The sequence below is a fragment of the Canis aureus genome, chromosome 18, assembly GCF_053574225.1.
Source record: "Canis aureus isolate CA01 chromosome 18, VMU_Caureus_v.1.0, whole genome shotgun sequence".
NCBI classification, from domain to species: domain Eukaryota; kingdom Metazoa; phylum Chordata; class Mammalia; order Carnivora; family Canidae; genus Canis; species Canis aureus.
The window spans coordinates 55,525,260-55,550,675 of NC_135628.1; the positions used below are offsets into that span (position 1 = coordinate 55,525,260).

Here is a 25,416-nt window from a genome sequence, read left to right on the forward strand (position 1 = left end):
TAGCAGAATGCTGGCGCTCGGTGGCCTTGGAGAAATCCAGTTCTCAGTCCGTATGCTTTATTGATCATCATAGCTAGGATTTATTGAGCCTTGCCCAGGAGTACGGCACACGGTCGAGCTCATTACATATGGTAACTCCCATCTTCAGAGCAACCTACAAGGTCACTTCCTTACGATTTCATGGACCAGGAAACCGAGGCTCAAGAGGTTCGCTATTTTGTCTACAGTCTCCTGGGTCCCTCTGAGCCAAAGTCTGAGTGTCTTCCAGCAGGCCAGCCCCCTTCCCTTCCCAGGACTCACCCGTGAAATGACTGGATCAGACAGCTGGCGTAAGTCAGCCTGTCCTTTGGCAGCTAACAGGGCAGAAAACCCCAGAAATGTTACACAACGAGAGACAGAGGTGCCCTCTGCTCCTCTGTGTTACAGGTAAGGAAACTGAACTCAGAGGCCGTGTGGCTCCACCCAATGAACATCAAACTAAAAGTACGGAAACGAAGTCTGTCTAATGGGCTGCTGGGCCCCTGGTTTAATGCTTACGCTGGAGGCTGCGTGATCGGCCTGTATTAAAAGGCACGCTGCGGAGGGGACCTGGGCGGGGTGGTGCCTTTGTTAAGGGGACTTGCACTGTGGGATCCCCGGGTGGCTCGGAGGTTTAGCGCCGCGTTGGGCCCTGGGCGTGATCCCACGGTCCCGGGATCGAGTCCCACATTGTGCTCCCTGCATAGAGCCTGCTTCACTCTCTGCCTGTGTCTCTCATGAATAAATAAATAAAATCTTAAAAAAAAAAAAAAAAAAAAAGAGAGAGAGAGAGAAATTTGCATTGTAATCTTTATTGTTTAGAACTGAATCACAGGGGGGGATCCCTGGGTGGCGCAGCAGTTTAGCGCCTGCCTTTGGCCCAGGGCGCGATCCTGGAGACCCGGGATCAAGTCCCATGTCGGGCTCCCTGCGTGGAGCCTGCTTCTCCCTCTGCCTATGTCTCTGCCTCTCTCTCTGTGTGTGTGGCTATCATAAATAGATAAAAATTAAAAAAAAAAAAAAAAAAAAGAACTGAATCACAGGATTCCACCAGTTTGGGGGGTTACACCCCTCCATGATGGCAGCCCAGGCAGCCACATCTTCGGAAAGGCAGAGAGATGGGGTGGTCCTTACGGACTCCCTAAAGGAAAGTATTAAATTAGCACAGCCAATGCCCCCTCCAGCCTTTTCTGCCTCAAGGTATACAAATAATCATAATAGTCCCTTGTGCTTTACGTGTTTCCAAACACTTCCGTTTATCCCTTTGTTACATACTGCAATAGCATTTAGAGACTGGGCACCAGAAGCTTGCAAAGGCCAAGAGACTTGCTGGGTGGGAGTGCAGTGCTGGTCCCTGTTGTTCATTTTTTTCCCATGTATCAAGCTCCCTCCACGCGCCATGCCCCATGCTAGAATTGAGGAGGGCTTCCTGAAAGAGGCATGGTTTCTGGGATGTGCCCAGATGCTGGGGAAGGCAGTCCCAGCCCTGATGCCAGCAATGAGCTGGGCTTGCAGCTTTTCCCATGGTTGGCTCCAGAGCATCTCTCAGAGATGCCCCCCCGGCTCTCCTCCAAGCTCAGTCTCTCTAGGCTCTGGCGCACGGAGAACTAGCCTGTCTTTGCCTACCCTGGCCAACACAGCCCATCTCCCTTCCGGGTGTTGCTAAGACGCTCTCTCCAAAAAGGTGCATGCCAAGGCCCACGCTGAAGTCTGGCTGCTCTGAGAGCAGGGTTGAGTGGCCACCCTCCAGCATCTTCTCAGCCCTACAGGGCGTGCAAATGTGAGGTCACGGTCATCCTCAGAGCTGTTCAGACCACTCCTCACACCACAACACACCCTTTGGGAGCACATACTTTTTGCCCACGGAAAGTGCCCTTTCCTTTTAGGCCAGCCTGGTGGCAACTGAGGGCAGCAGCTGCAGGGTGCTCACACCTGCTTGACCTCTGAGAACCAGGCCCTTCCCACCAGGGGTTCCATGCAGTGCAGGGAAGAGGCTGTACTGACATTCCATCCTACCCTGCCCCTAAGCGTTCAGCCCCAAATGCCAGCGCCTGCCAGCAGCAGGGTCCCTTTCCTCTGTGTCCCCTAAGTCCTCCTGGCCCCGGGGTAGGAGCACCACCTGCATTCTTTCTCTCTGCAGACATGTGCTTGGGTGGGCCACAAAGAAATGCACCTCCTTCCTGGGGCTGACCGTCCAGCTGTTCTTAGGGGCTTTGGGACACCTGCTTGGCTGGGTTTGCAGCCACCCCCTCGTCCCCCCTAAAAGGCTAACGTTTCACCTTTAGAAAAAATACGCGGGTTGTTTCTAAGATGCACCCAAGCTTGTTTCCTGTGGGGGGGGGGTGTCTCACCTTCCCGGCTATGTGCGACATAGGAGACGGGGATCCAACTCAGCTAGGGGGCTCTGAGGCTGTGGAAGGGCCACTTACTCCCCCTCCCTGGCCCAGCAGGGGCTCAGGTGAGCTGAACTGCCCACAACGCTCGGAACACCCTCGCTCTGCAAAGGCGGAGCACAGCCCCGCGGGAGCCGCTCCCGGAGGCTCGTCCCCTGCCTCAGGGCACGTCCTCGGGGGCTTCCAGCCCGCCGTTTCGCGGCACCCGGCGACTACACGGGCGGTGGCCCGCCCCGCCGGCGCGGAGGACGAGGGGTCAGGCCCGGGGGCCGCGCGGGCGTGGAGCCGCCGGTGCCCCGGGCCCGCGCTCTTTCCGCCCGCAAAGCCGCTGCCCCGCCGCGGTGCGCCTCCCCCTGCCTCCACCCGAGCCGAGAGCCGGGGCGGCCCGCGGCGGGGCCCGGCACCTGCCGCCTCTCGGGCCGGGCGCGGGGCGGGTGGCTCGGGGCCGGGAGGCGCGCGCAGGGGCTGCTCGGGTCCCGCCACGAGGTGCGGCCGGGCCGGGGCCACCACTCACCGTCGTGCGACAGCGACAGCGACGGCGGCGGCAGCAGCAGCAGCAGCAGCAGCAGCAGCGGCGGCGGCGGCGCGGGGCGCATCGTGCCTGGGCTCGGCGGGGGCAGGTGGCTGCGGGCCCGCGCGCGAGCGGCCGGAGCGGGGGGCGCGGCGGGAGGCCTGGCGGTGCCGCGCGGCCGGCGCAGACCCGGGGCTGCGAGCCGCGCTCCGGCGGCCCCTCCTCGCGGCCGCTGCGGCAGAGCCGGGCTGGGGCGGCGGACGGGCGGGCGGACGGGCGGGCGGACGAGCGGGCGGTGTCTGCGCGGCTGGGCCCGGCGGCGGCGGCGGCGACTCCCGTCCCGTCCGCGCCGCCCCCGCCCCCGCCCCCGCCCCTCCCCTCCCCTCCCCTCCCCTCCCCCAGGAGCGCGGGCGGCCGCCGAGGGCCGGGCGGGGCGGGGCGGGGCCGGGAACAATGAGCGCGGAGGAAACTCCGCCCCGAGCGCGGCGGGCGGCGGGCGGGGGCGCGGGGGAGCGCGGGGCGGCCGCGGGCTCGGGGCGGGCGGGGGCCGGGGGGCGCGGGGGGCGCGGGGGCCGGGGGGCCGGGGGGCCGGGGGGCCGGGGCTCCCGCCTGGCGACCGCTCCCGCCCCGGCGCGCAGGTGCGGCCCGCAGCGCCTCCGCGGGGGTGCGGGGGGTCCCCCGACACCAGCCCGAAGCCGGAGCGCGGCGCCCCCGCCTGGCGTGTGCGCTCAGGGCCCTTGGAGGCCTCGGCCGCAGCGCGTGTGCGGGCGCCCCGCGGGGAGGCGCGTGTGCGGGCGGCAGGTGCCACACACCTGCGGGCGGCCCAGCGGCGCTCGCGAGCGGGTCCCGGCGGCCGGGCGTGCGCCGGGCGGTCTGGGCCAGGTCGTCGCTCCATCTCGCCAAGCCCGGGTTCCCTCCCTGTGAGATGGGCACGATGGGCTAAAAAATAGGGCTTGCTGCGGGGTGGATACGTGCCCGTCTGTGTCCTCAGGGCCTCCCCAGGAGTATCCCCTTCACTCTTCACAACAGCCTTATTTTTAGCCTCGTTTAGCAGACGGGGAAAGGAGTCAAGGAGAGGTTAAGAGACCCGCTCAAGACCCAGCACGTGGTCAGTGCGTGCCTGCCTCTCGGAGTCGCTGGGAGAAGAGCTTCCACAGTACTAATTGCTCAGCAAGCTGCAGCTATTACCCTCTTCTTGCTGTGCAAGGAACAGCAGTGGAAATGTGGGCCCCAGGGTCACACCCGGTTCGGGTTCCGAACCCAGCTGTGCCCACCTAGTCAGTAGTCAAGACCCAGGCGAGCTGCTCCTGCTCCCTCGGGGCTTCTTTGCATCCGTAGCGGAGGGACAGCACCGCGGCCTCCGGGGCTAGACCCGGGCCCCGAGCCCCGAGCGCAGCAGGAAGCGGCCCGCGCTTCGGGGACGGTGAGAGGACGACTCGGGGTGGGGGCGGGAGTTGAATTCCCTAAACCGAGTTAACCCAGTGAAAGGACAAAGAACGCCTTCCCTTTTTGTCGTTGTTTTGCTTTTGCAAAATTTGTCAGGTGGGGAGGGCAAGGAAGTCCCCGGAGCCCCCCGCAGCCCCCCGGACCCCCCCGCGGAGGAGGCTCGGGGGCGGGGCGGGGCGGGGGGGGGGCGAACCCTGGGGGCGGGGAGCGGGCGCGGGGAGGCGGGCAGGGGGCAGGGGGTAGGGGGCAGCTTGGGTCTGGCTCCCGGGCCCCCTGGGCTGATGATCCGAGCGCCTTCCAGATGGTCTGGGAGAGGAGGCGGGGGCCCGGCCCGGCCCTGGGGACCTGGAGCCCGAGCCCGGTGCCGGCGGCGGCGTCCAGGGGCGGCCGAGGAGGCGCTGGAGCCCTGGCTGCGGTTCCGCGGGAGCAGGAGCGGGAGCCGCAGCCGCAGCCGCAGCCGCAGCCGGAGCCGGGCTCAACCTTGGGAACGGCTGACCACGCTGTTTTCATCGGGAAGTTACTGCAGGATCGTTCTGACCCTGTTTTCCATGTCACACAGGGGAAAGACAGAGGGTGTTCCCTGTCAATACCGTGGGACGGGTGTGACTATCTTTGATGTATTTTAATACTGTTCCCCTAATATCCATGTCAACAAAAGCCTGTTTCTCTGTCTGAAACTAAGCAGTACAATTGAAAAAAAAAAAGGGAATTAATTTAAAAAAAATTTTTTTTAATTTTTATTTATTTATGATAGTCACAGAGAGAGAGAGAGAGGCAGAGACACAGGCAGAGGGAGAAGCAGGCTTCATGCACCGGGAGCCCGATGTGGGATTCGATCCCGGGTCTCCAGGATCGCGCCCTGGGCCAAAGGCAGGCGCCAAACCGCTGCGCCACCCAGGGATCCCTTAATTTAAAAATTGATGTTATATGCTCTCTGATTTAAACAATGCTTTGCATTCAGAGATTTAATTTCTCTCAAAACCTGGAAAGGAACGTGTTCGTTTTATAAAGGGAGAATATGTGTTTCAACACTTGGGGCATTTTAAATTCCCACAATGTAGGATGGGTCCAGTGACCACCAGATTATACAAAATTTCAAATGAGAGCAGACATCTGGGTTTAGGAAAGGGGACCTGCTCTTGTAACTGAGATTTTAGCAAATTAAGAATGCGCTGGACCATCCCAGGTATCCAACCCTCTGCCCTCCCTCCCCCTGCATAGGCACACACTTAGGCACATGGGACTTTCAGGAATGAGGCCTGAGGCTGCCTAGGCTTATGGGTCACCTACAGTCAGTAAGCAGATCTGTCCCCAGGTAACTGGCCTGTGTCCTTGATCCTATGTAGCAGCTTCTTCCCACTGGCAAGCTCTCTGGCCCAGATCACCTGAGCTTGTGGTGGAAACTCAAAGCACTTTATAAATGCTATTCACAATCCTTTTGCGATTCATTACATTTTTGTTATACTTATGCCTGAGTTCACTCCCCTAGAATATTTTAAACTTCTTAATCTGGAGTCTTTCTTATTCAACTGATACGTTTTCAGACCACCCAGAACAACATAGCACATCACAGATATAGATACAGGTACAGATACTGAATGCAAACATGAATGCCAACTGGGAAATATTACACAGGGGCCTATGCCACAAGGTTTAAATGCTTTTTCCCATGGTTCCTTTTTTTTTTTTTTAAAGATTTTTATTTTATTTACTCACGAAAGACACACACAGAGAGAGGCAGAGACACAGGCAGAGGGAGAAGCAGGCTCCATGCAGGGAGCCCGATGTGGGACTCAATCCTGGAACTCCAGGATCACACCCTGAACTGAAGGCAGACGCTCAACCGCTGAGCCACCCAGGCATCCCTCGTGGTTCCTGTTAAAGTCAGAGGTCATGGACCCGTGGGTGACATAGCTGGTTGAGCCTCTGCCTTAGGCTTGGGTCCCTATCCTCATGATCCCAGGGTCCCTTTTCCTGCTCACTGGGGAGCCTGCTTCTCCCTCTGCCCCTCCTCTCTACTGGTGTTATCTCTCTCTCTCTCTCTCTCTGTCAAATAGAATCTTTAAAAATAAATACGTAAATAGGGATGCCTGGGCAGCTCAGTGGTTGAGCATCTGCCTTTGGCTCAGATGGTGATCCTGGGGTCTGGGATCAAGTTCCTCTAGAGGGGATCATGCATTCACCCACCTTGAGGCTGTGGCACCTGCCCATAGGTGCCAAGAATGCCCTTACTTTGGTTTTCTAACCCCTGACCTCTGAGCTACTTGGGGGTCCAGAGTGGCATTTCCTTCATCTTGGAATCTCAGTGCTCTGTGCAGGAGCACCTGACTTCGCGAAGATGCTCAATACACAAAGGCTGAATAGGTAAAGAACCGGTTGGATTTTTATCGACAAGGTTGGGCTTTATCTTTGACAGCCACATTTTTGATTCTGTGAATAGCAGAGGGGGTTCATGTTGGGCACCTCTCCCCAAAGTCATGCTCTTAGGTGTGATTCTTCAGCAGCATTTGCTCTAACAGGCAGAGCATGCCAGGATCTGTGCACCGTGCTGAGCACACAAAGCTGGGCGGCCAAGCCCCTGCCCTCGCCACACAAACAGCTGACAGGCGGTGGAGGCTATGGTAAGGGTCATGAGCAGGCACGAAAGGAGCATAGCACAGGGTGGGGAGGTCAAGGAAGGCTCCTTGAGGAGGGTACAAGGAGTGAGACTTCACCAGGGGAAGAGCAAAAGAAAAGTTTTTTCAGGCAGGTAGAGAGTTAAGGAGCTGAGAACTGCAGGTATTTTGCCTTAAGCAAGGTACAGATGCCTGACACAGGTGGTCACAACTCTTGGAGAGGCCAGTGTATCTGTCCCCATCCCAAAGGACCTAAGCTCAGCAGCAGTGGGAGGGAAGAAGAGGGACCTGACGTTAGAGGTACTTGAGAGGCAGAATTGATAGGTATTAGCGACTCATTGGCTGTAGACATAGCACATGGTGTGGTGTGTGTGGTGTGTTGAGGAGTCAAAGGCACGGCCGGCACCCAGGGCTCCAGGTTTCCCACTTTGTTACTGGGTGGATTGTGTCATGGTTGATTGTCACTACCTGAGACGGAGGACATGGAAGAGAGGCAAGTTTGGGAAAAGAAGATGATGAGTCCAATTTTGAACACGTCAACTCTGAAAACCCGTGGGGCACTCAAGGGCCACGTCTAGAAGTTATATCTGAGATACTGAAGCTCAGACCTGAGAAAGTTCTAGATATAGAGATTGAAGAGCCATCGATGTGCAGGCAGGAGTTGGAGCCATGCACCTAACTGTGATCCTTCGAACTCCCAGACACCTCAGCTTCAGAGCGAGCCTGGGCCCTGTGGATGTTAGAGCCCACCAGCACCCTCATCACATGGGAAGAGAAGGCCAGGAGAGCTGGGCTGTACGCCCTCATACCGCCAGTATACAGTGTGGGCTCCAGAACCAGAAGAGCTCTCCAGCCACTGCTGTAACACAGCCCAGTGCCTCCCTGTCAAGATTTTCCGCATTCATGCATCTGTATCCTAGGCTGTTGGTCTCTCAACTCAAAAAGCCACAGGTCCCATGGCAGGAACAAAAGATGAGCTGTGGAGATAGAACTGGGGGGGTGGGGTGCGGGGAGGAGGAGGAAGATAGGAGTCAATTCCTAACTGGGCTGAAATAAAAGAAGCCCAAGGCATCAGCTTCAGCTATCTTGGTGACCCGTTTGTCCCAACCTGCTTTCCAATCTCATCCCCCACTTTGCTCCGGATGATGCCCTCATTCCTCTGCCCCTGTGTGTTAAAAACAGCATGCAGTCAGCTTCTTCAGCCCTGGAGCATGCGCTTGACTAGTATTGCACTTGAATAGTATTGCATGGAGCTCTGTCTATATTCTGGGCATGCACTTTAGTCTCCTAAAATGACTTAATCCTCACACAACCTGGAGAGGGAAATACATTACCATTACCCCAACTTGCAGATGAGAAATCAAAACTTATTTCCCTGGCCTCCACCTGAAGGCAGATGGAGCTTTGTTATGTGGCCCTCCTCTCTGGGTGTTGACCTGTATGTGTCTCATTTTCCTGATGGGATCTGAGCCCCTTGAGGCAAGAGCCTCAAGGCTCCTTTGGATCTCTGGCACCCTTGGCAGCCCGCAGCTCTCTATCTTGCACCCTCCCCTCCTTCCTCTCCTGTCATCCCTCCATCAGCCACCAGAGTTACGTTCACAATCCGGTGGATCCTGTCCCTCACCTGCTCACAATCCTATCTGCTTCCTGGTGAACAAAGTCCCAGACACAGCATTCCAGCTCTCCAAAATCTGGCCCCCACTAACCTTGCCACTTTCTTTTCCTGTTGAGGACAAGGCTCTTTAGGTACAACTGTCATCCTCATCCTCACCCTCGGATCTTTGCCTTTGCTTCTCCTAGAATTTCTACCTGTCACAGGTTGGAAGGCTCAGATGTCATGCAGTCTATTCTGGTCTGACCTCCACCTCAGAGGTCATAATCATGTCCTCATCTGGGTTCCCGTTACCTTGAGTTAATGCCCTAATTCAATGACTTCGAATGGTTTTCCTGAGTTATATACACATATAGACCACAAGTTCTTCGAGGGCAAGAACCTCACCGTATTTGTGTGTCCCTTCCATAGTTAGCATGATTGAATAGTGGGCGCTTGATAATAAAAATGATGTGAAGAACACCTAGAGTTCGATGATCCTCACCGCACGTGCTAGCACTGAGCTAGGGTTTTTTTTGTTTTTGTTTTTAATTTATTTATGATAGTCCACACAGAGAGAGAGAGAGAGAGAGGCAGAGACATAGGCAGAGGGAGAAGCAGGCTCCATGCACCGGGAGCCCGACGTGGGACTCGATCCCGGGTCTCCAGGATCGCGCCCTGGGCCAAAGGCAGGCGCCAAACCGCTGCGCCACCCAGGGATCTGAGCTAGGGGTTTTATGTGCATAGCCTTATTCAGTTTTTGACTGATTAGGAAATCCAAGTGTTTATGGAAATTAAAGAACTGGCCTAAGATCACCCAGTTATTAAGTAGTGGAGTTGGGATTCCAACCTGGCAGCCTGACTCCTAAAGCCACACTACAACTATACCATTCAGAGTGAATAAATGCATGAATGAATAGTGATATTCATTATACTCTAATTTTGCCTGCTGTGTTTCATAAACATGGCTAAGATGAAATGTCTACCCCAGGGCAATCTAGAATACACCATGCAGATGAAGCAGAGCACTGGTGTGTTTCTCAGTTCAAGAAATGATCGTTCACCCACACAACTCCTCCTACACTTGTCACAACCCTGTATCCCAAAGAAGTCCACGCCACTCAAAAATTGACACGGACTTACCTTACGGATTTGAGTCACTGATACTTCATTATTCCCGGAGCTGTAGAGTATGCTCTGCATTTACATTACATACAGCAAGAGCTTTTCATTGATTCACATCTCAGAGCTACTCGCTCCATCTGCAAAAATCAGATTGCTGCACCACTCCTCGGTGTCTTAAACCCTTGCTCCCCAGCTCTTCCCTTTCACGCTCCAAGGATCTTGGCTGGTATTTTTAAGGGTTCTTATTCACTCGACCTGGGAGCCTGATTCACAAAACCCAGGTTTATCCAACCCCGTATTACATCTGCTTCTTGGCCTTAGGTCTCCAAGAAAAGTATCTAATCCAGGGTCCTTCTTCCTCGCCGCAAAATGAGTCAAACTACCGCAGCCCCGCCAGGACTCAGGGGGACAGGGCTACAGACCCGCGAAGATAAACAAGCTGGCCCAGATACGGGTGAACGACAGACACAGGACAGAGCTGGGATCAGCACTGGAGGTTCCCATGACTTCATTAACCTCTGAGGCATTGTTCTGCCCCTGTCACCAGGGCTTGTTGATAACATTTACACACTCAGCACACAGCACACAGCTGGGCTTGTGCGATCGGCCTCTGTGCAGCAGGGAGATGGTGCAGAGCCCAGAACTCAAAGAGGGCAGGTCTACACGAGGGCAGCCACCGGAGGCTGAGGACAGAATGAGACCCCCCACCTCGCACAATCACAAACTCCTGTTGGTGAGGCCATGTGGGAATTCCTAAGTTCTCAAACTGGAAGGAATCCTGACAGTCATGTAGCCAAGGGGCTTGAATAGAATCCCAGGTTCAGAGTCTTAGAGCATAAGAGGTTCTCCCCTGACTCCTTGTTCCCTTGTAGCAGGGATGATTGGTGCATTTCTAGATTTTTCTTTTTTTTTTTTTAAGATGTTATTTATTTATTCATGATAGAGAGAGGGAGACAGAGAGAGACAGAGACAGAGACACGGGCAGAAGGAGAAGCAGGCTCCATGCAGGGAGCCTGACATGGCACTCGATCCCGGGACCCTAGGATCACGCCCTGGGCTGAAGGCAGGCACCAAACCGCTGAGCCACCCAGGCTGCCCCATTTCTAGATTTTTCTTCTCTGTGTGTGCAGTTCTGGCCTTCCCACTGCACTCAGAGCTCCCTGAGGCCACAGGCCTTTCCTCTGTGTTCACTTTTCTAGCCCCAGGGCCTTGCATCATGCCTAACCATAGTAGGTGCTTGGTAAATACTGGTTGGATAAATGAATCCATCTCCAGAGATAATTTAAAGGGTTGTATTTCTGGGGTGCCTGGGTGGCTCAGTTGGTTCAGCGTCTGCCTTGGGCTCAGGTCATGATCTCGGGATCCTAGGACCGAGCCCCCCATTGGCCTCCCTGCTCAGTGGGAGTCTTCTCCGTCTCCCTCTGCCAGCCACTCCCCCTGCTTATGTTTTTTCTCGGTCAAAAAAATAAGTAAGTAAGTAAGTAAATAAATAAATAAATAAATAAATAAATAAATAAATAAAATCTTTTTAAAAAATCTGTTAAAAGTTGTATTTCTATCCTTTCTTCTACCATCAACTAACTTATGATGTCAGGAAACTCTCCAAGTGTTATTTTCCATATCTGCTAAATGGGGTGAAAAATATCTGCCCTAACTCCTTTTCAGAGAATCAAAACCCTGGAAGCAAAGGGCACCTGGCTGTCTTAGTAGGTGGAACATGTGACTCTTGATCTCTTGGTGTAAGTTTAAGCCCCATGTGAGGCGCAGAACTTACTTTAAAAAAAATAAAATAAGGGATCCCTGGGTGGCGCAGCGGTTTGGCGCCTGCCTTTGGCCCAGGGCGCGATCCTGAAGACCCGGGATCGAATCCCACATCGGGCTCCCGGTGCATGGAGCCTGCTTCTCCCTCTGCCTATGTCTCTCCTCTCTCTCTCTCTCTCTCTCTCTCTCTGTGACTATCATAAATAAATAAAATTAAATTAAAAAAAATAATAAAATAAAATAAAACAACTCTGGAGGCAAAAAAAAATTTTTTTTTAAGATTTTAGTTATTTATTTGAGAGAGAGCAAGCATGAGAAGGGGGAGAGGCAGAGGGAGAGGCAGACTCCACTGAGCCAGGAGTCCAATGTGGGGCTTGATCCCAGGACCCTGTGAACACGCCCTGAGCTGAAGGCAGATGCTCAACTGCTGAGCCACCCAGGCACCCCTGGAGGCAAAAATTTTTGATGAGATTTGAAAAATAGAACACTCTGGGGTGCCTAGCTGGCTCAGTCAGTAGAACATGCAACTCTCAGGGGCTGTGTGTTTGAGCCCTATGTTGGGTGTGATTTCTTAAAAATAAAATAAAATCTTGGGCAGCCGGGTGGCTCAGGGGTTTAGCACCGCCTTTGGCCCAGGGCCTGATCCTGGAGATCCGGATAGAGTCCCATGTCAGGCTCCCTGCATGGAGCCTACTTCTCCCTCTGCCTGTGTCTCTGCCTCTGTGTGTGTGTGTGTGTGTGTCATGAATAAATAAATAAAATCTTAAATAAATAAATAAATAAAATCTTAAAAGAAAAAGAAAAAAATAACCATCTTTGTAGTTATTTCTCCTGCTCCCTTCTTCTGAGTTATCTTCTCAGTCTCTCCTAAGCCTCGGACAGGTTGGTTTCTCATACTGGCCACAGCAATTCCTTTGAACCCCAGGAATGAACACTGTGTTATCTCATGAAGTGCCTCAAGGTTGTTGCTTTTTTAAAACCTCCAAATCTTGGGGGATAATTTATGGACACCTTCTCTGTAATGCTTTTTGAGAAGCCCCCTCACCCCAGAGATAGTGAGGGATGTAGGGGGGCACGAGGGTCAAGACCTAAGGGAAAGAGGCATCTAGGCCATTCCAAATGAGGCAGCTTCCTTTCCTCCCTCCTACAGAGATACCCAAGAGGGACTCTCACAGATTCCTTCAGCCCTCGGGGAGGGTCCAGCAGTCTCTGTGTCCACGGAGTCTATCCAGAATGTGAGCTTCCTTGGTATAAAACAAAAACGAAAACAAAACAAACAAAAAAAACCTGTTCAGGAGCATGTGTATTGCTCAGTGGTTGAGGGTCTGTCTTTAGCTCAGGTCATGATCCCGGGGTCCTGGGATCGAGTCCAGCATCAGGCTCCCTGCGAGGAACCTGCTTCTCCCTCTGCTTGTGTCTCTGCCTCTCTCTCTGTGTCTCTCATGAATAAATAAGTAATATTTAAAACAAACAAAATTGTTCAGGCTCTGTAGGAGAAGGCCTGGGTTGAAGTGTAGTGAGAAAGTGTCCCTGGGGACCACCTCTCACAAAGAGTATCCCCCTTCCCCTTCCAATGATTCAAGGGGGCTTTTATTTTTTTTTTCAAGGGGGCTTTTAACAGCAAACCCCACCTAAGAGTCAGAAGACCATATTGTTGGGGAACCTGGCTGGCTCAGTCAGTGGAGCCTGCCACTTTTGATCTCGGGGAGGCAGGGGGTGTTGGGAGTTCAAGCCTCACATGGGATGGGATGCAGAGATTACTTAAACAAACAAACAAACAAAAAAGTATGATCTAACTGGAAAGTTACACCTATACCCTTGAAATACAGAGCCTAAGGCTTTATGAAGACCCAGCAGCAAGGGCAAAAAATGCACATCTAGGTCTTCATTATGGACATAGGTAAACTCAAAACATTTTTTTAAAGATTTATGTATTGGGGCACCTGGGTGGCTCAGTCGGTTGAGTGCCTGCCTTTGGCTCAGATCAGGATCGATCCCTGGGGTCCTGGGATCGAACCCTGCATCAGGTTCCCTGCTCAGCAAAGAGTCTGCTTCTCCCTCCCCTTCTCCCTCTGCCCCTCTCCCTGCTTGTGCTCTCTCTCTGAAATAAATACATAAAAATCTTTAAAAAATTAAAATAAGATAAAAGATTTATTTATTTATTTTAGGTTGGAGGGGGCAGAGGGAGAGGGAGAAAGAGAATCTCAAGCAGACTCCCCGCTGAGCACAGAGCCTGAGGAGAGCTCAATACCACAAACTTGGGCTCATGACCTGAGCCAAAATCAAGAGCTGGATGCCTAACCAACTGAGCCACCCAAGCACCCCAACATTTTTTGAAATAGGTAACAAGTCACATGATTCAGAAGTCTAAATGGATTATAATGACTGCTCTCCCTTTCCTCGTACCCCGCCCCCAGCTATTCATCCCCCTCCATGCAGGCAAGCAGTTCTATTCCTTTGTTTTGTGTTCTTCCAGAAATATTTTATTCGCTTACCAGAAAGAATAACATGTTTCAGTTATAATTTATTGTGTATATATATATGTGTGTGTGTGTGTGTATATATGAGACATATATTAGCTATACGAATATACTAGCTATATATATATAACAGCAAAAATATATAACATGTGTAATATATATGTCTTTTTATGAATTGATTTTGGCTGGGATATCCCGTAATATAATAGGCCATCAATTAGAATCCAACATTTAAAAAATTTATTTATTTATTTATTCGTGAGAGACAGAGAGAGGCAGAGACACAGGCATTGGGAGAAGCAGGCTCCATGCAGGGAGCCCGATGTGGGAGTCGATCCCAGGTCTCCAGGATCACGCCCTGGGCCAAAGGCAGGCGCCAAACTGCTGAGCCACCCAGGGATCACCTGGAATCCAACATTTAATGAGCTCTCTATGTGCATAGGCTTTGTTAGAAAGTGGACCCCAGGGCAGCACAGGTGGCCCTGCGGTTTAGCACCACCTTCAGCCCAGGGTGTGATCCTGGAGACCCAGGATCAAGTTCCACGTCAGGCTTCCTGCATTTGGAGCCTGTTTCTCCCTCTGCCTGTGTCTCTGTCCCTCTCTCTCTCTCTCTCTCTGTGTGTCTCCCATGAATAAATAAATAAAATATTTAATAATAAAAAAAAAAAGAAACGTGACCCCAGGATGAATATAGCAGAAAACTCTCGGTTGAGACCTGTCCTATTTCAGTTAATTCAGCCTGCATCCAGGAGTGAGCTGGGCGAGGAGTGGAGACTTGGGAGGTAAGTAGAGGAGGTGAGGTGCAATTCAGTTTTAAAGAAAAATTAACCGGTTTTCTCTACTTTATGTCCCTGGAAACTCACCATAAAGTGACTCATTGTAAGGAGATCACATTTTCTTTATAAAAATAATGAGACAGGTGGAGATTACATCCTAAGTAAGATCTTGGCATCCAAAAACACAGTATGACTAGAGATGCCATAAGAGCAAAGAACTATAAGCCTTTATAATCACCTAAAATAATAAAAATATGCTCCAAAGCATTTCACAAATGTACATAAATGTACCAATCATATTGATTACACAAGGGGCCCCAATGAGCCATAAAATGTACATGCAGCACATAAAAAGTACATCATTTCTGCCTCATAAATCTTCCCTAGGACTGATATATTGCTTATGATAAGCATTAATTTAAAAATTAATTAACAATAACTCTCCCTGCCATTTATAGAGTTAGAAAGGATTTTGAGAATAATTTGAAGATATTTTGAGATAATAATGAGGAGACATTTTTGATTTAATAATTCAATAAATTGGGATCCCTGGGTGGCGCAGCGGTTTGGCGCCTGCCTTTGGCCCAGGGCGCGATCTTGGAGATCTGGGATCGAATCCCATGTCGGGCTCTCAGTGCATGGAGCCTGCTTCTCCCTCTGCCTATGTCTCTGCCTCTCTCTCTCTCTCTCTCTCTCTGTGTGACTATCATAAATAAATAAAAATTAAAAAAATAATAATTCAATAAATTTTGAGATACCTTTTAGGCATAGGCATCCGGAGCTCATTAAAAACTTATCCAAGAAAGTTTGAACCACTGCCTAATCGTTGCTCCAGTAAATTTTCTTTGATGGAAACAGAGATGTTCAAAATCACCCCATGGGTCTCAACATTGCCCTCAAAATGGCAGCGGCTCATTCAGAAGACAAACATTTTGAGCACAAACTTTGGGTTAAACACTGAGGGATTCGGGATCCCTGGGTGGTGCAGCGGTTTGGCGCCTGCCTTTGGCCCAGGGCGCAATCCTGGAGACCCGGGATCGAATCCCACGTCGGGCTCCTGGCGCATGGAGCCTGCTTCTCCCTCTGCCTATGTCTCTGCCTCTCTCTCTCTCTCTGTGACTATGATAAAATAAAAAAATAAAATAAATAAATAAATAAATAAATAAATAAACACTGAGGGATTTAAAAGAGAAAGGAAGGGGGGCACTTGAGTGGATGAGCACTGGGTGTTATGCTATATGTTGGCGAACTGAACTCCAATAAAAAAATATATAACAAAACAGAAAGGAGTAGGATGTGGTCTCCACTTGGAAGAACTCATAGTAGGCTGGACATAATAACCACAGCGGCCGCCTTTTGGAATGGTTAGTGTATACCATGCTAAGGGACCCGTCAGTTCATTTCATCCTCGCACTAGAGGGAAAGCACTCCTTTGTATGAGATTCAGAGAGGAGATGCAGATTCAATTTACCCAGGTGTAATGGCCTGGAGTTTTTGTGTCTCCACAAAAAGTACCTTAAGTCCTAAACCCCAGCATCTGAAGATGCAAATTTATCTGGAAATCGTGTCATTGCAGATATAATTAGGTAAATTAAAAGGAGCTCCTACTGGAACGGGGTTGGCCCTTCATCCCATAAGACTGGTGTCTTTATCAGAGGAGAGAGACACAGAGAGAACGCCATGTGAAGACAGAGGTCATGTGGGAAGACAGCTAGCTGTGTGAAGAGAGAGGCAGAGATCGGAGCCATGTGTCTACAAGTCAAGGATCACCAAGAATTGCCAGCTGTCACCAGTACTAGTCAAGGGCCATGAAACAGCTTCTCCCCTTACCCCCCACCCCAGCCCCAAGTAAAAATCAGTATTACCAACACCCTAACATCTGGCCTCCAGAACTGTGAGGCAATACATTTCTGGTGTTTTTAAGCTGCCCAGTTTGTGGTGCTTTGTCAGGGCAATTCTAGGAAAGGAACATCCCTGGGTCTACAGCTAGTGAGGCAGACCCAGGCTGGGTCTGCATCTCCGGCCGGCTCTCTTAAATGCCATCTTGAAGGAGAAGCATTGCTGAGGGGGTGAAGGCACTGTGGAGGACAGAGAGGAACAGCCACCTCTGCCCAAAGATGGGAATCTGAGAAAGCTTCTCAGAGGAGGGAACTTCTGAGCCGGATCTCAGCTGGTAAGCAGGTATTTGCCAGGGCCAGGAGGGTGGTGGTGGAAGGTCAATCTGGGCAGAAGGGTCAGCATGTGAAGGGACAAGTGACTGCACAGGACGGGGTCAAGGAGATGACAACAGGTGTGGCTGCTGGTGCAGGTGCTGGTGAAGCTTTTACTCTTAGAACTCCTCGTAAAGTGAGGACTCAGTCCCCATTTCTTTTCTTCTCCCTCTGTCACCTCCTTGGTGTAGCTGAGGGAGAGGTCCCTTCTGAGGGCCTGTTCCAGTCCCGCTGGCCTTCCTAGGCTCCCTCTTCTGCCCTTGGAGCCCCTGTCCTCACCAGCCCTGTGGCTGACGCCTCTGGGCCTCAGGTCTAGCCTCAGAGGCACCAGCCCTCTACCTCCAGGAAGGCTCCTGGAAAGATTTTATTTTATTTATTTATTTATTTTTTTTGGAAAGATTTTATTTATGGGGCTCCTGGATGGCTCAGTAGTTGAACATCTGCCTTCAGCTCCGGGTGTGATCCCAGGGTCCCAGGATCGAGTCCCACATTGGGCTCCCTGCATGGAGCCTGCTTCTCCCTCTGCCTATGTCTCTGTCTGTGTCTCTCATGAATAAATAAATACAATCTTTAAAAAAATAAGATTTTATTTATTTATTTGAGAGAGATAGAGAGAAAGAGAGAGCATAAGGAGGGGGAGGGGCAAGAGGGAGAGGGAGAAGTGGACTCTCCACTGAGCAGGGAGCTCGATGCAGGACTTGATCCCAGGACCCTTGAGATCATGACCTGAGCCAAAGGCAGGTCAACTTGACTGAGCCACCCAGGTGTCCCAGAAGGCTTCCTCATCACTAGTCACCATGCTCTGCTCTCTTTGTGACACTTCCTGGTGGCTGAAACCATCTAATTTCTCACAGCTGAAACCCTTACCGTGTGTATATTCTGTGCTATCAGCACTTTAACCTTATGCTCCACATGAGCAGGAACCTGATATAGCTTGTCTCCAGAACTGAGGGCCAGGTCTGAGATTTAGGGATATCTTCTATAAAGATTTGTCAAGGGCACCTGGGTGGCTCAGTCGGGTGGCTCAAGGGCATGATCCCGGGGTCCTGGGATCGAGTCCCACGTCATGCTCCCCCAGGGACCCTGCTTCTCCCTCTGCCTATGTCTCTGTGTCTCTCTTTCTGTGTCTCTCATGACTAAATAAATAAAATCTTAAAAAAAAAAAAAAGATTTGTCAAATAAACCTAGGAAGAACTTTCTAGCAGTGAAAACAATTTAAAAAACATAATGCCCCTAGGATGGCCTCTCACTGAAGTGGTTCCACAGAGGTGCTACAGGTGGCCTTCGGGCATGGGAGGTCATTGGACTAAAACCTGTCCTTGATGGGCGAGGCCTTACGTGAAGGTAGACTCTGTCTCCATCAGGACTTGGGTGTGTCAGAGGGAGGCCCCTGCCTGCATGAGAGTCCAGGAATCTTCTGAGAGGAAATTCAGCCCAAGGAACAAGAGAATCACACACATCACCTAGGTTCTAGAACAACCAGCCAAGCGCAGAGATGCTGTTCAGTTCTGGCGCCAGCAAGGGTCTGTTCCCAAGGTTGTACTATGGCCCAGCTCCCATACACAGGGGGCTGAATCACAAAGAAAATACTCTCAGGTAACATCTCTGTCGGGCTCTGGTGGCCAGAAGCTCCATAGAGGACAGAGTGTCCCTGTGGTGGCAGCATCAGCAGCAGAGTGGTGCCACCATGCAGGAACCGAGAGCTGCTGAGCTGAGCGGTACGGAAGGTTATGCTCTGGTGTGAGCGTGGCCTGCCCAGGATGTGGGGTCCCCTTGCCTAACTAGTACAAAGGGGCTGTCCGGGCCTGGAATCATGGCAGGAGCGGGGGCATGTTGGTGGCCAGACTGCACAGCTGTGACATCATGTGGCTTAGGTCACAGGCTGGGACTCCAGAAGGACAGGGTCTGGGGAGCAGGAAAATACTGGCCAGTTTACAGCCTTGATGGCCCTTTGATACGCCTGAACTGATTGTGTCTGCAGAACAGAGTAGCGAATGTTCCTCAGACTCGTGACTTGTCCTTCCTTCCTTCGTCTAGAGCATCCTAGTCATTTCCTGACACTTCCTGCTGTGCCGTCAGACACTTCACACTTCAGCACTGAGCCAGAAAGAAAATCGATAAAACCAGAGTTGCAAGGGATTTCTCACCAACCACTCTGTTCCTTCCAGTGCCCTCAAGGGAGGAGAGTGAGTCCCTATGTTCCAGGGGCCTGTAGTCTCTTTGGAGGGGCAAGACGCAAAGAATGAGCTGGGGGGGGGGGGGCGCACACATGCACGCGCGCGCGCACACACACACACACACCTGTGGCAGACATCTGCATTCTCCTGCATTGACAGCAGTCGCAAGCAAGGGAAGGACTATCCTAGTGCCTGAGCTCCCGGCACAAAAATCTTAGCCTTGTTATTCAGGGGGGTGTGACATTAAAGGGTGCTTTTGGAGAAAGAGCTAACAATTACGGAGTGTGTGCTCCTTCTGCAGCAGGTGCTGTGTTAGAGGGAGATGCTTCATATAAAGAAAGTCACTTGGGGGGATCCCTGGGTGGCTCAGCGGTTTATCGCCTGCCTTTGGCTCAGGGCGCGATCCTGGAGTCCCGGGATCAAGTCCCGCATCCTGCTCCCTGCATGGAGCCTGCTTCTCCCTCTGCCTGTGTCTCTGCCTCTCTCTGTATCTCTCATGAATAAATAAAATATTTTTTAAAAGTCACTTAATTCCTACAACAACAGTTACAGGGAGGACACTGGTGCCTGAACAGTGGCCCACACTGCCCACAGCCTGGTGGGACCAAAGCTAGGGGTGAGAGGCCATGCATGGAGGGACACAGCAGACATACCCATAGGGGTCTCATTTCTCATCACTGGATCTTCAGGGCCTGCCTCCGTACTCAGAGCATAGTATGTGTTCAATAAATATCTGTGAAATGAATGAAATCAACGTGAGAGCATCTCCAGTGTTCTGCTCATTTTTTTTTCTTTTAAGTGTATGGCTTCTTGATTTTTTTTAAAGATTTTATTTATTTGTTCATGAGAAACACAGAGAGAGAGAGGCAGAGACACAGGCAGAGGGAGAAGCAGGCTCCATGCAGGGAGCCTGATGTGAGACTCGATCCCCAGTCTCCAGGATCACGCCCTGGGCTGAAGGTGGCGCTAAACTGCTGAGCCACCTGGGCTGCCCTAGTCTGCAAATTTGATACTCCCAGGAAAAGCAGGGCAGAGAGCAGGCACCTTGCTGCTGCCACCAGTGTATTACTGGGACCACTGTTATCAGTAGCATCATTCTCCTGCCACCAAGAGAATCCACAGGGAGCATCAGAGTGTCATGTTCCCCAGGACCAGCAGAGCACCAGGCACAGACCAAGTCTTCTGATCTTCTGACCCCAAGCCCCAGGTTCTTTCCAACCCACGCTGATGGTAAGTATGTGAGCCAAACCCACAAGAACCGACCTCATTCTAGAAAGGGAGCCCAGGTCTTACCTCAAACTCTGTGCTCTCTCCCTCCTACCCCCCACCCCCCCCACCCCCCGTCTGCTCAAACACAATTGTCTTTACCCTCCTGGAAGAAGGTGAGCCCCCACCTCCACCTCTCACCATCTGGCTTTCCTGCAGCCCCCCAGCTAAGATGGTTGGATACGTCCGACAAGTCTGTTATTCCAGGAAACCACGCAGCTGTACCTGGTCTCAGTTCATCTAGGGCATGGGGGCAATAGCATCTCGGGATTGTCACCATGTGAAATATAGCATATAGAAATGCTCTGTGGCTCTCAAAGTCTACACAAACGTTATTATCATCTTTTGAGCTCAGCCTCTCCAGAGTGTTTCTGTGTGGCTTCTGCAAATGTCTAAGGCTTCCAAATCTCAATCTCAGAAGGGGGGAAATCTCACTCATACTCATTCCTTTCCTGAGAGGTGGGGGGAGTGATGGGATAGGGCTCCACGCCAGGAGGAAAGGGGCGCTGAGGAAGGGACACACGTTCTGTAGGAAGCAGGAAGAGGAGCAGGAGCTTGCCAGACAAACATGCAGGCCTGGCTGGCTGGCACCCTACACCTTAGCTCAGAAATAAAAATCTAGGTGAATTTTGAGTTGAAGGGGAAGTTATCTGGTTCAACCGTAATTTATTAAATTTCTACTATGGTCTCTGGAGGCACCACAGGGACATATGAAAAAGGTACAGCAGAACCTCCCTGTTCCAGATCTCATCTTTCTGACAACTCATCCCTCTGAAGTAGAGTCAAACAATATACCACAAAGTACACACATAAATATACACCTGGGGGGACACCTGGGGGACTCAGCAGTTGAGTGCCTGCCTTTGGCCCAGGGCGTGATCCTAGAGACCCAGGATAGAGTCCCACATCAGGCTCCCTGCATGGAGCCTGCTTCTCCCTCTGCTTGTGTCTCTGCCTCTCTCTCTCTCTCTCTCTCTCTCTCTCTCTTTCTGTGTGTATATGTCTCTCATGAATAAATAAATAACATCTTTAAAAAAAAATTCTCTCCTTCATCCTCTGCCCCTCACTCTGCTCACTCTAAACAGATAGATGATAGATAGATAGATAGATAGATAGATGATAGATAGATAAAATAGTAGATTATGGCATATACTATGGTTTGTTTTGTTTTGTTTTGTTTTTTTAGATTTTATTTTTTTAACTAATGCCTACACCTGGTAGAGGCTCAAACCCACAACCCTGACCTCGAGCATCACATGCTCCCCTGCATGAGCCAGCCAGGCTCCCCAGTTCTAACAGATCTAGCTGTTACAAACTTGAAAGTGAGTTGCTACTCTGGATGGGTCTATAAACAGTGATCTAAAATTAGCCTCAAAACAAGGTAGGAGAGAAGGAAATCTACCAAAAATGGTCTAAGTGGCCTCATGCACCTCAGTAACTTTTGTATTGACGCCACCATATGACCACATGGTGCGCGGCCTAACCCTGGAGAGCCAGCGAGGTGAAGGAACTTGCTTAGGTTTGCACAGCCAGCCAGGCCGACTGAGTGGCACCCAGAACTCCCAGCCCCACCTGGCCCAGGTCCCTTCCACTGCTCACACAAGGCTCCTAACTGACACCCCACAGTCCTAAGAAAACCTCAAAGTCTACTCAAGGTCTTCTACCTGAGATATCAGGGGTGTGTGTGACTACTTTTAGAAAGGATTCCATTGTAAATGATGATAATGAAGAAAAGATTGGACCTTAAGGAGGTCTCGTGTGCACTGTTGCCTACAGATACATCCACCAGCTCTCTGGAAACAAGGACTGACCTTTAGAATGTGGACAGCGAAGGTTTTGCACTAGAAGAAAGAAAGAATCCATGGGGATCCTTGGGTGGCTCAGCAGTTGAGCACCTGCCTTCAGCCCAGAACAAGATCTTGGAGTCCCGGGATCGAGTTCCGCATCTGCCTGTGTCTCTGCCTCTGTGTGTGTGTGTGTGTGTGTGTGTGTGTGTGATGAATAAATAAAATCCTAAAAAAAAAAAGAAAAAAGAATGAAAGAAAGAATCCCCTCCTCCTAGGAGCCCATGCTGACTTTGAGGGTCAAGGCCAAGGCAGACCAGGGCAAGGAGAACCAGAGGGCGGTGCCAGCGGGAGGGCTGATGGCAGGGCCGGCTCAGGGTCCCCTGCGATGTGCCAGGGCAGTGTGCACGGAACTTCTCCTCAGGTATATAAATACCAGGCAGGCTTATTATCGGGTGTATACGGCCGCATTATTTTAATTCAGCGATCCTGCCCCCGGTGGTGGGCACCCTGCCAGTCTGCATTCCCACATCCTGCTGCCGACTGCGGGGCCCACCCGTTTCTATATTGAGGAGCTCCTCTCCATAAATAAAGAACAGAAGTCAGGCACGAAAGAAAGGCCATTTAGAGCACTGGGAAGGCTGTCACATGAGCCAACAAAGGGCAGGAAGTGCCGGGCGGTGGCCCTGTGTCGGTCCCCAAGCCCCGCTCACCTGGCTGGGCTCTAGGGTCTTTGTGCAACAAATGTCAGGCCCAAGTCCTGAACTTCCTGCCATTCGTCAGGCTGTGCCGTGACCCGGAGTTCACCAAAAGGCTTGCTGCTCCCAACAATGCACACATACATCCTTTGGAAAAATTCTCTCTCTCTCTCCTGTCCAGGCAGTGATGGCTTTTTATGGAAGTGGCTGGGGGGATCCAAGCCTGAGCCATGGAAAGTTTTGGTCGTGTTTCCCTTCTGAAGAAGCCGGCTCGGACAGAGCACAGAGAGTGTGGGATCCCAAGGGCGAGAGACAGGGAGATCTGTGTCCCACTCCAGCTATGCCCCCAGCTCTGCCTCAGAACTGGGAGGCCCTGGGCTGGGGTGTCTGCTTCTGTGACCCCTTGCTTTCTGCCCCTGAACAGCACTCCAAAGTCTCCATCCCACCAGCCTCCCCCAGGACCTCAGGACCTCTCTGCCCCCACCCGAGTCGGCTACAGGCAGTGTCAAGAATACCTGTGTGCTTCCAGAGGCAAGCTGCCTAGAGCAATCAGGCCACATGTCCGGAGCGGAGGTGACAGGATGGGGAGCCACGTCCCAGGGCTCCCAGCTGCATCTGCGTGAGGAGACCTGGGTCACTTCTCCAGGCAATAACTGAAGACATTACTAACCACCTGTTCTGCTCACTGGGGCTGTGCTCAGCTGGCAAGGGGATGGACACAGGGGTTCCCAGATGCTGGCTGGGCACTGGTCAAGTGGTCACCTATCCCCTGTGAACTGAAGAAAACAGAAACGTGACTTATTTTCCAGCTTGCTAAATTTATTCCATTGCAGGGACTGTCCTATTTTGCTGAGATTATGTTTGGAAATGAAGAAAGAGAAAAATGTGAATTTTCCTGTCCTGCCAAGCTTATTCATTTTTAAGGATCATCCTTTATGCTGCCATTATGTTCTTCCTTCTTTCCTAATGTTACTTTTCTACTGTTAAAATTTTGGGACTCCTGGGTGGCTCTGTTGGTGAAGCATCCAAGTCATGGTCTCAAGGTCCTGAGATCAAGCCCCTCATCAGGCTCCATGCTCTGTTAGGAGTCTGCTCCCCCCCTCCACTCTCTCTCTCTCTCAAATAAATAAATAAAATCTTTTTTAAAATGAGCATTTGCTTATGACATCACAGTAATTTTTTTTTTTTAAGATTTTGTTTATTTATTCATGAGAGACACACACAGAGAAAGAAGCAGAGACACAGGCAGAGGGAGAAGCAGGCTCCATGCTGGGAGTCCGATGCCAGACTCGATCCTAAGACCCCAGGATCACGACCTGAGCTGAAGGCAGATGCTCAACTGCTAAGCGACCCAGGTGCCCCGACATCACAGTAATTTAAAAGTGTTTTTATTTGGGGCGCCCAGCTGGGTCAGTCAGAGAAGCATGGGACCCTTGATCTCTGGGCTGTGACTTAGAGCCCTGCATGGGGGGATAGAGATTACTTAAACAAAGCTAAAAAAATGTTTTTTAAAGTATTTTTATGGGACACTTGGGTGGCTCAGCGGTTGAGCATCTGCCTTTGGCTCAGGACCTGATCCTGGAGTTCCAGGATCGAGTCCCGCATCGGGCTCCTGCATGGAGTCTGCTTCTCCTCCCTCTGCCTGTGTCTCTGCCTTTCTCTGTGTCTCTCATGAATAAATAAAAATCTTTAAAATAAATAAATAAATAAATAAATAAAGTATTTTTACTTGATGAACCAAAGAGTTGACAATTGAGTGCTAGCCCTCCAAGTGAAAACCAAAGCCAAAAACAACCAGTGCCTGCAGCTTGTGAGGCTCGAAAGTCTAAGGAGCAGCCATGGGGAGCGCCCGGGAGACGGAGACTGTAATCGTGATGCATTACAAGATCTCAGGAGATCCTGTGCTGGAGCGCAGGGCCGAAGTTACTTGTGCTGTTGGAGCTCAGAGGGACACTGGTCAGAGAGCCTGTGCCATGGTAGGTGCTCAATTAACATTGGCTGAGTTTACATGGGTCAGCGTGTCAGCTCAAGTAGAGGCAGGGAGGCCCAGAAGAGCTTGCTTGTGCTGGGGGCCGCGGGGCCTGGCCAGACTGAAGCAGGGATGGTGCTAATTGACATAGTAGGCTATGATGTTCAGTAAGTGGAGATGCACTTGAGAGCCGGACAAATGTGTGTGGACCTTCTGCTGCCATTACTGGGGAGCCATGGTAGGTTCTTGAGCAGGGCGGTGCTGGGGTGAAATGCTAGGTGAAGGTTATTACTCTGGCAGTGATATGGAGGATGCTTAGAATCCAGAGCCCGGGGAGCAGCCAAAGGACTCCAACCTGAAGGGCAAGGGCTGGGGGTGTAGGCAGTAGGGCTGGTGAGGGCACTGCCAGATGGGAAGGGTCCAGGAGGATGACAGAGATTTTAATTCAGGAGTCTAGGAGAGGTGAGAGGCTTGGGATGAGATGGGGGGTGCGGGTCTGCCCACTTGGAAACGGCCAGACCGTGCATGGAAGTGTCCAGCTGCCTGGCGCTGTGAAGAGACAGCTGGGGAGGACCCCACCAGCTCACCGACACCCA

The 25,416-nt window shown here is 51.5% G+C and overlaps 1 protein-coding gene and 1 long non-coding RNA gene across 3 annotated transcripts in view; both read right to left on the reverse strand.

Annotated features, from left to right (window-relative positions):
* Window positions 1-3,208, reverse strand: part of PODXL (podocalyxin like) — a 49,450-nt gene extending 46,242 nt beyond the window's left edge. Inside the window, exon 1 of the mRNA XM_077857376.1 lies at window positions 2,926-3,208. Coding sequence (XP_077713502.1) covers window positions 2,926-3,007 — 82 coding nt within the window. The 5' untranslated portion in view covers window positions 3,008-3,208. The remainder of the gene's footprint in view (window positions 1-2,925) is intronic.
* A 2,837-nt stretch (window positions 3,209-6,045) lies between these two features.
* Window positions 6,046-23,696, reverse strand: LOC144289117 (uncharacterized). 2 transcript variants are annotated; one of them, XR_013357157.1, is made up of 2 exons: window positions 23,367-23,696; window positions 6,046-7,974 (listed from the first exon to the last, which is right to left on the reverse strand). It is a non-coding gene; the product is annotated as an uncharacterized LOC144289117 (long non-coding RNA). The 2 variants fall into 2 exon arrangements; XR_013357158.1 differs by lacking the exon at window positions 23,367-23,696 and adding an exon at window positions 22,181-22,484.
* Window positions 23,697-25,416: the final 1,720 nt, after the last annotated feature.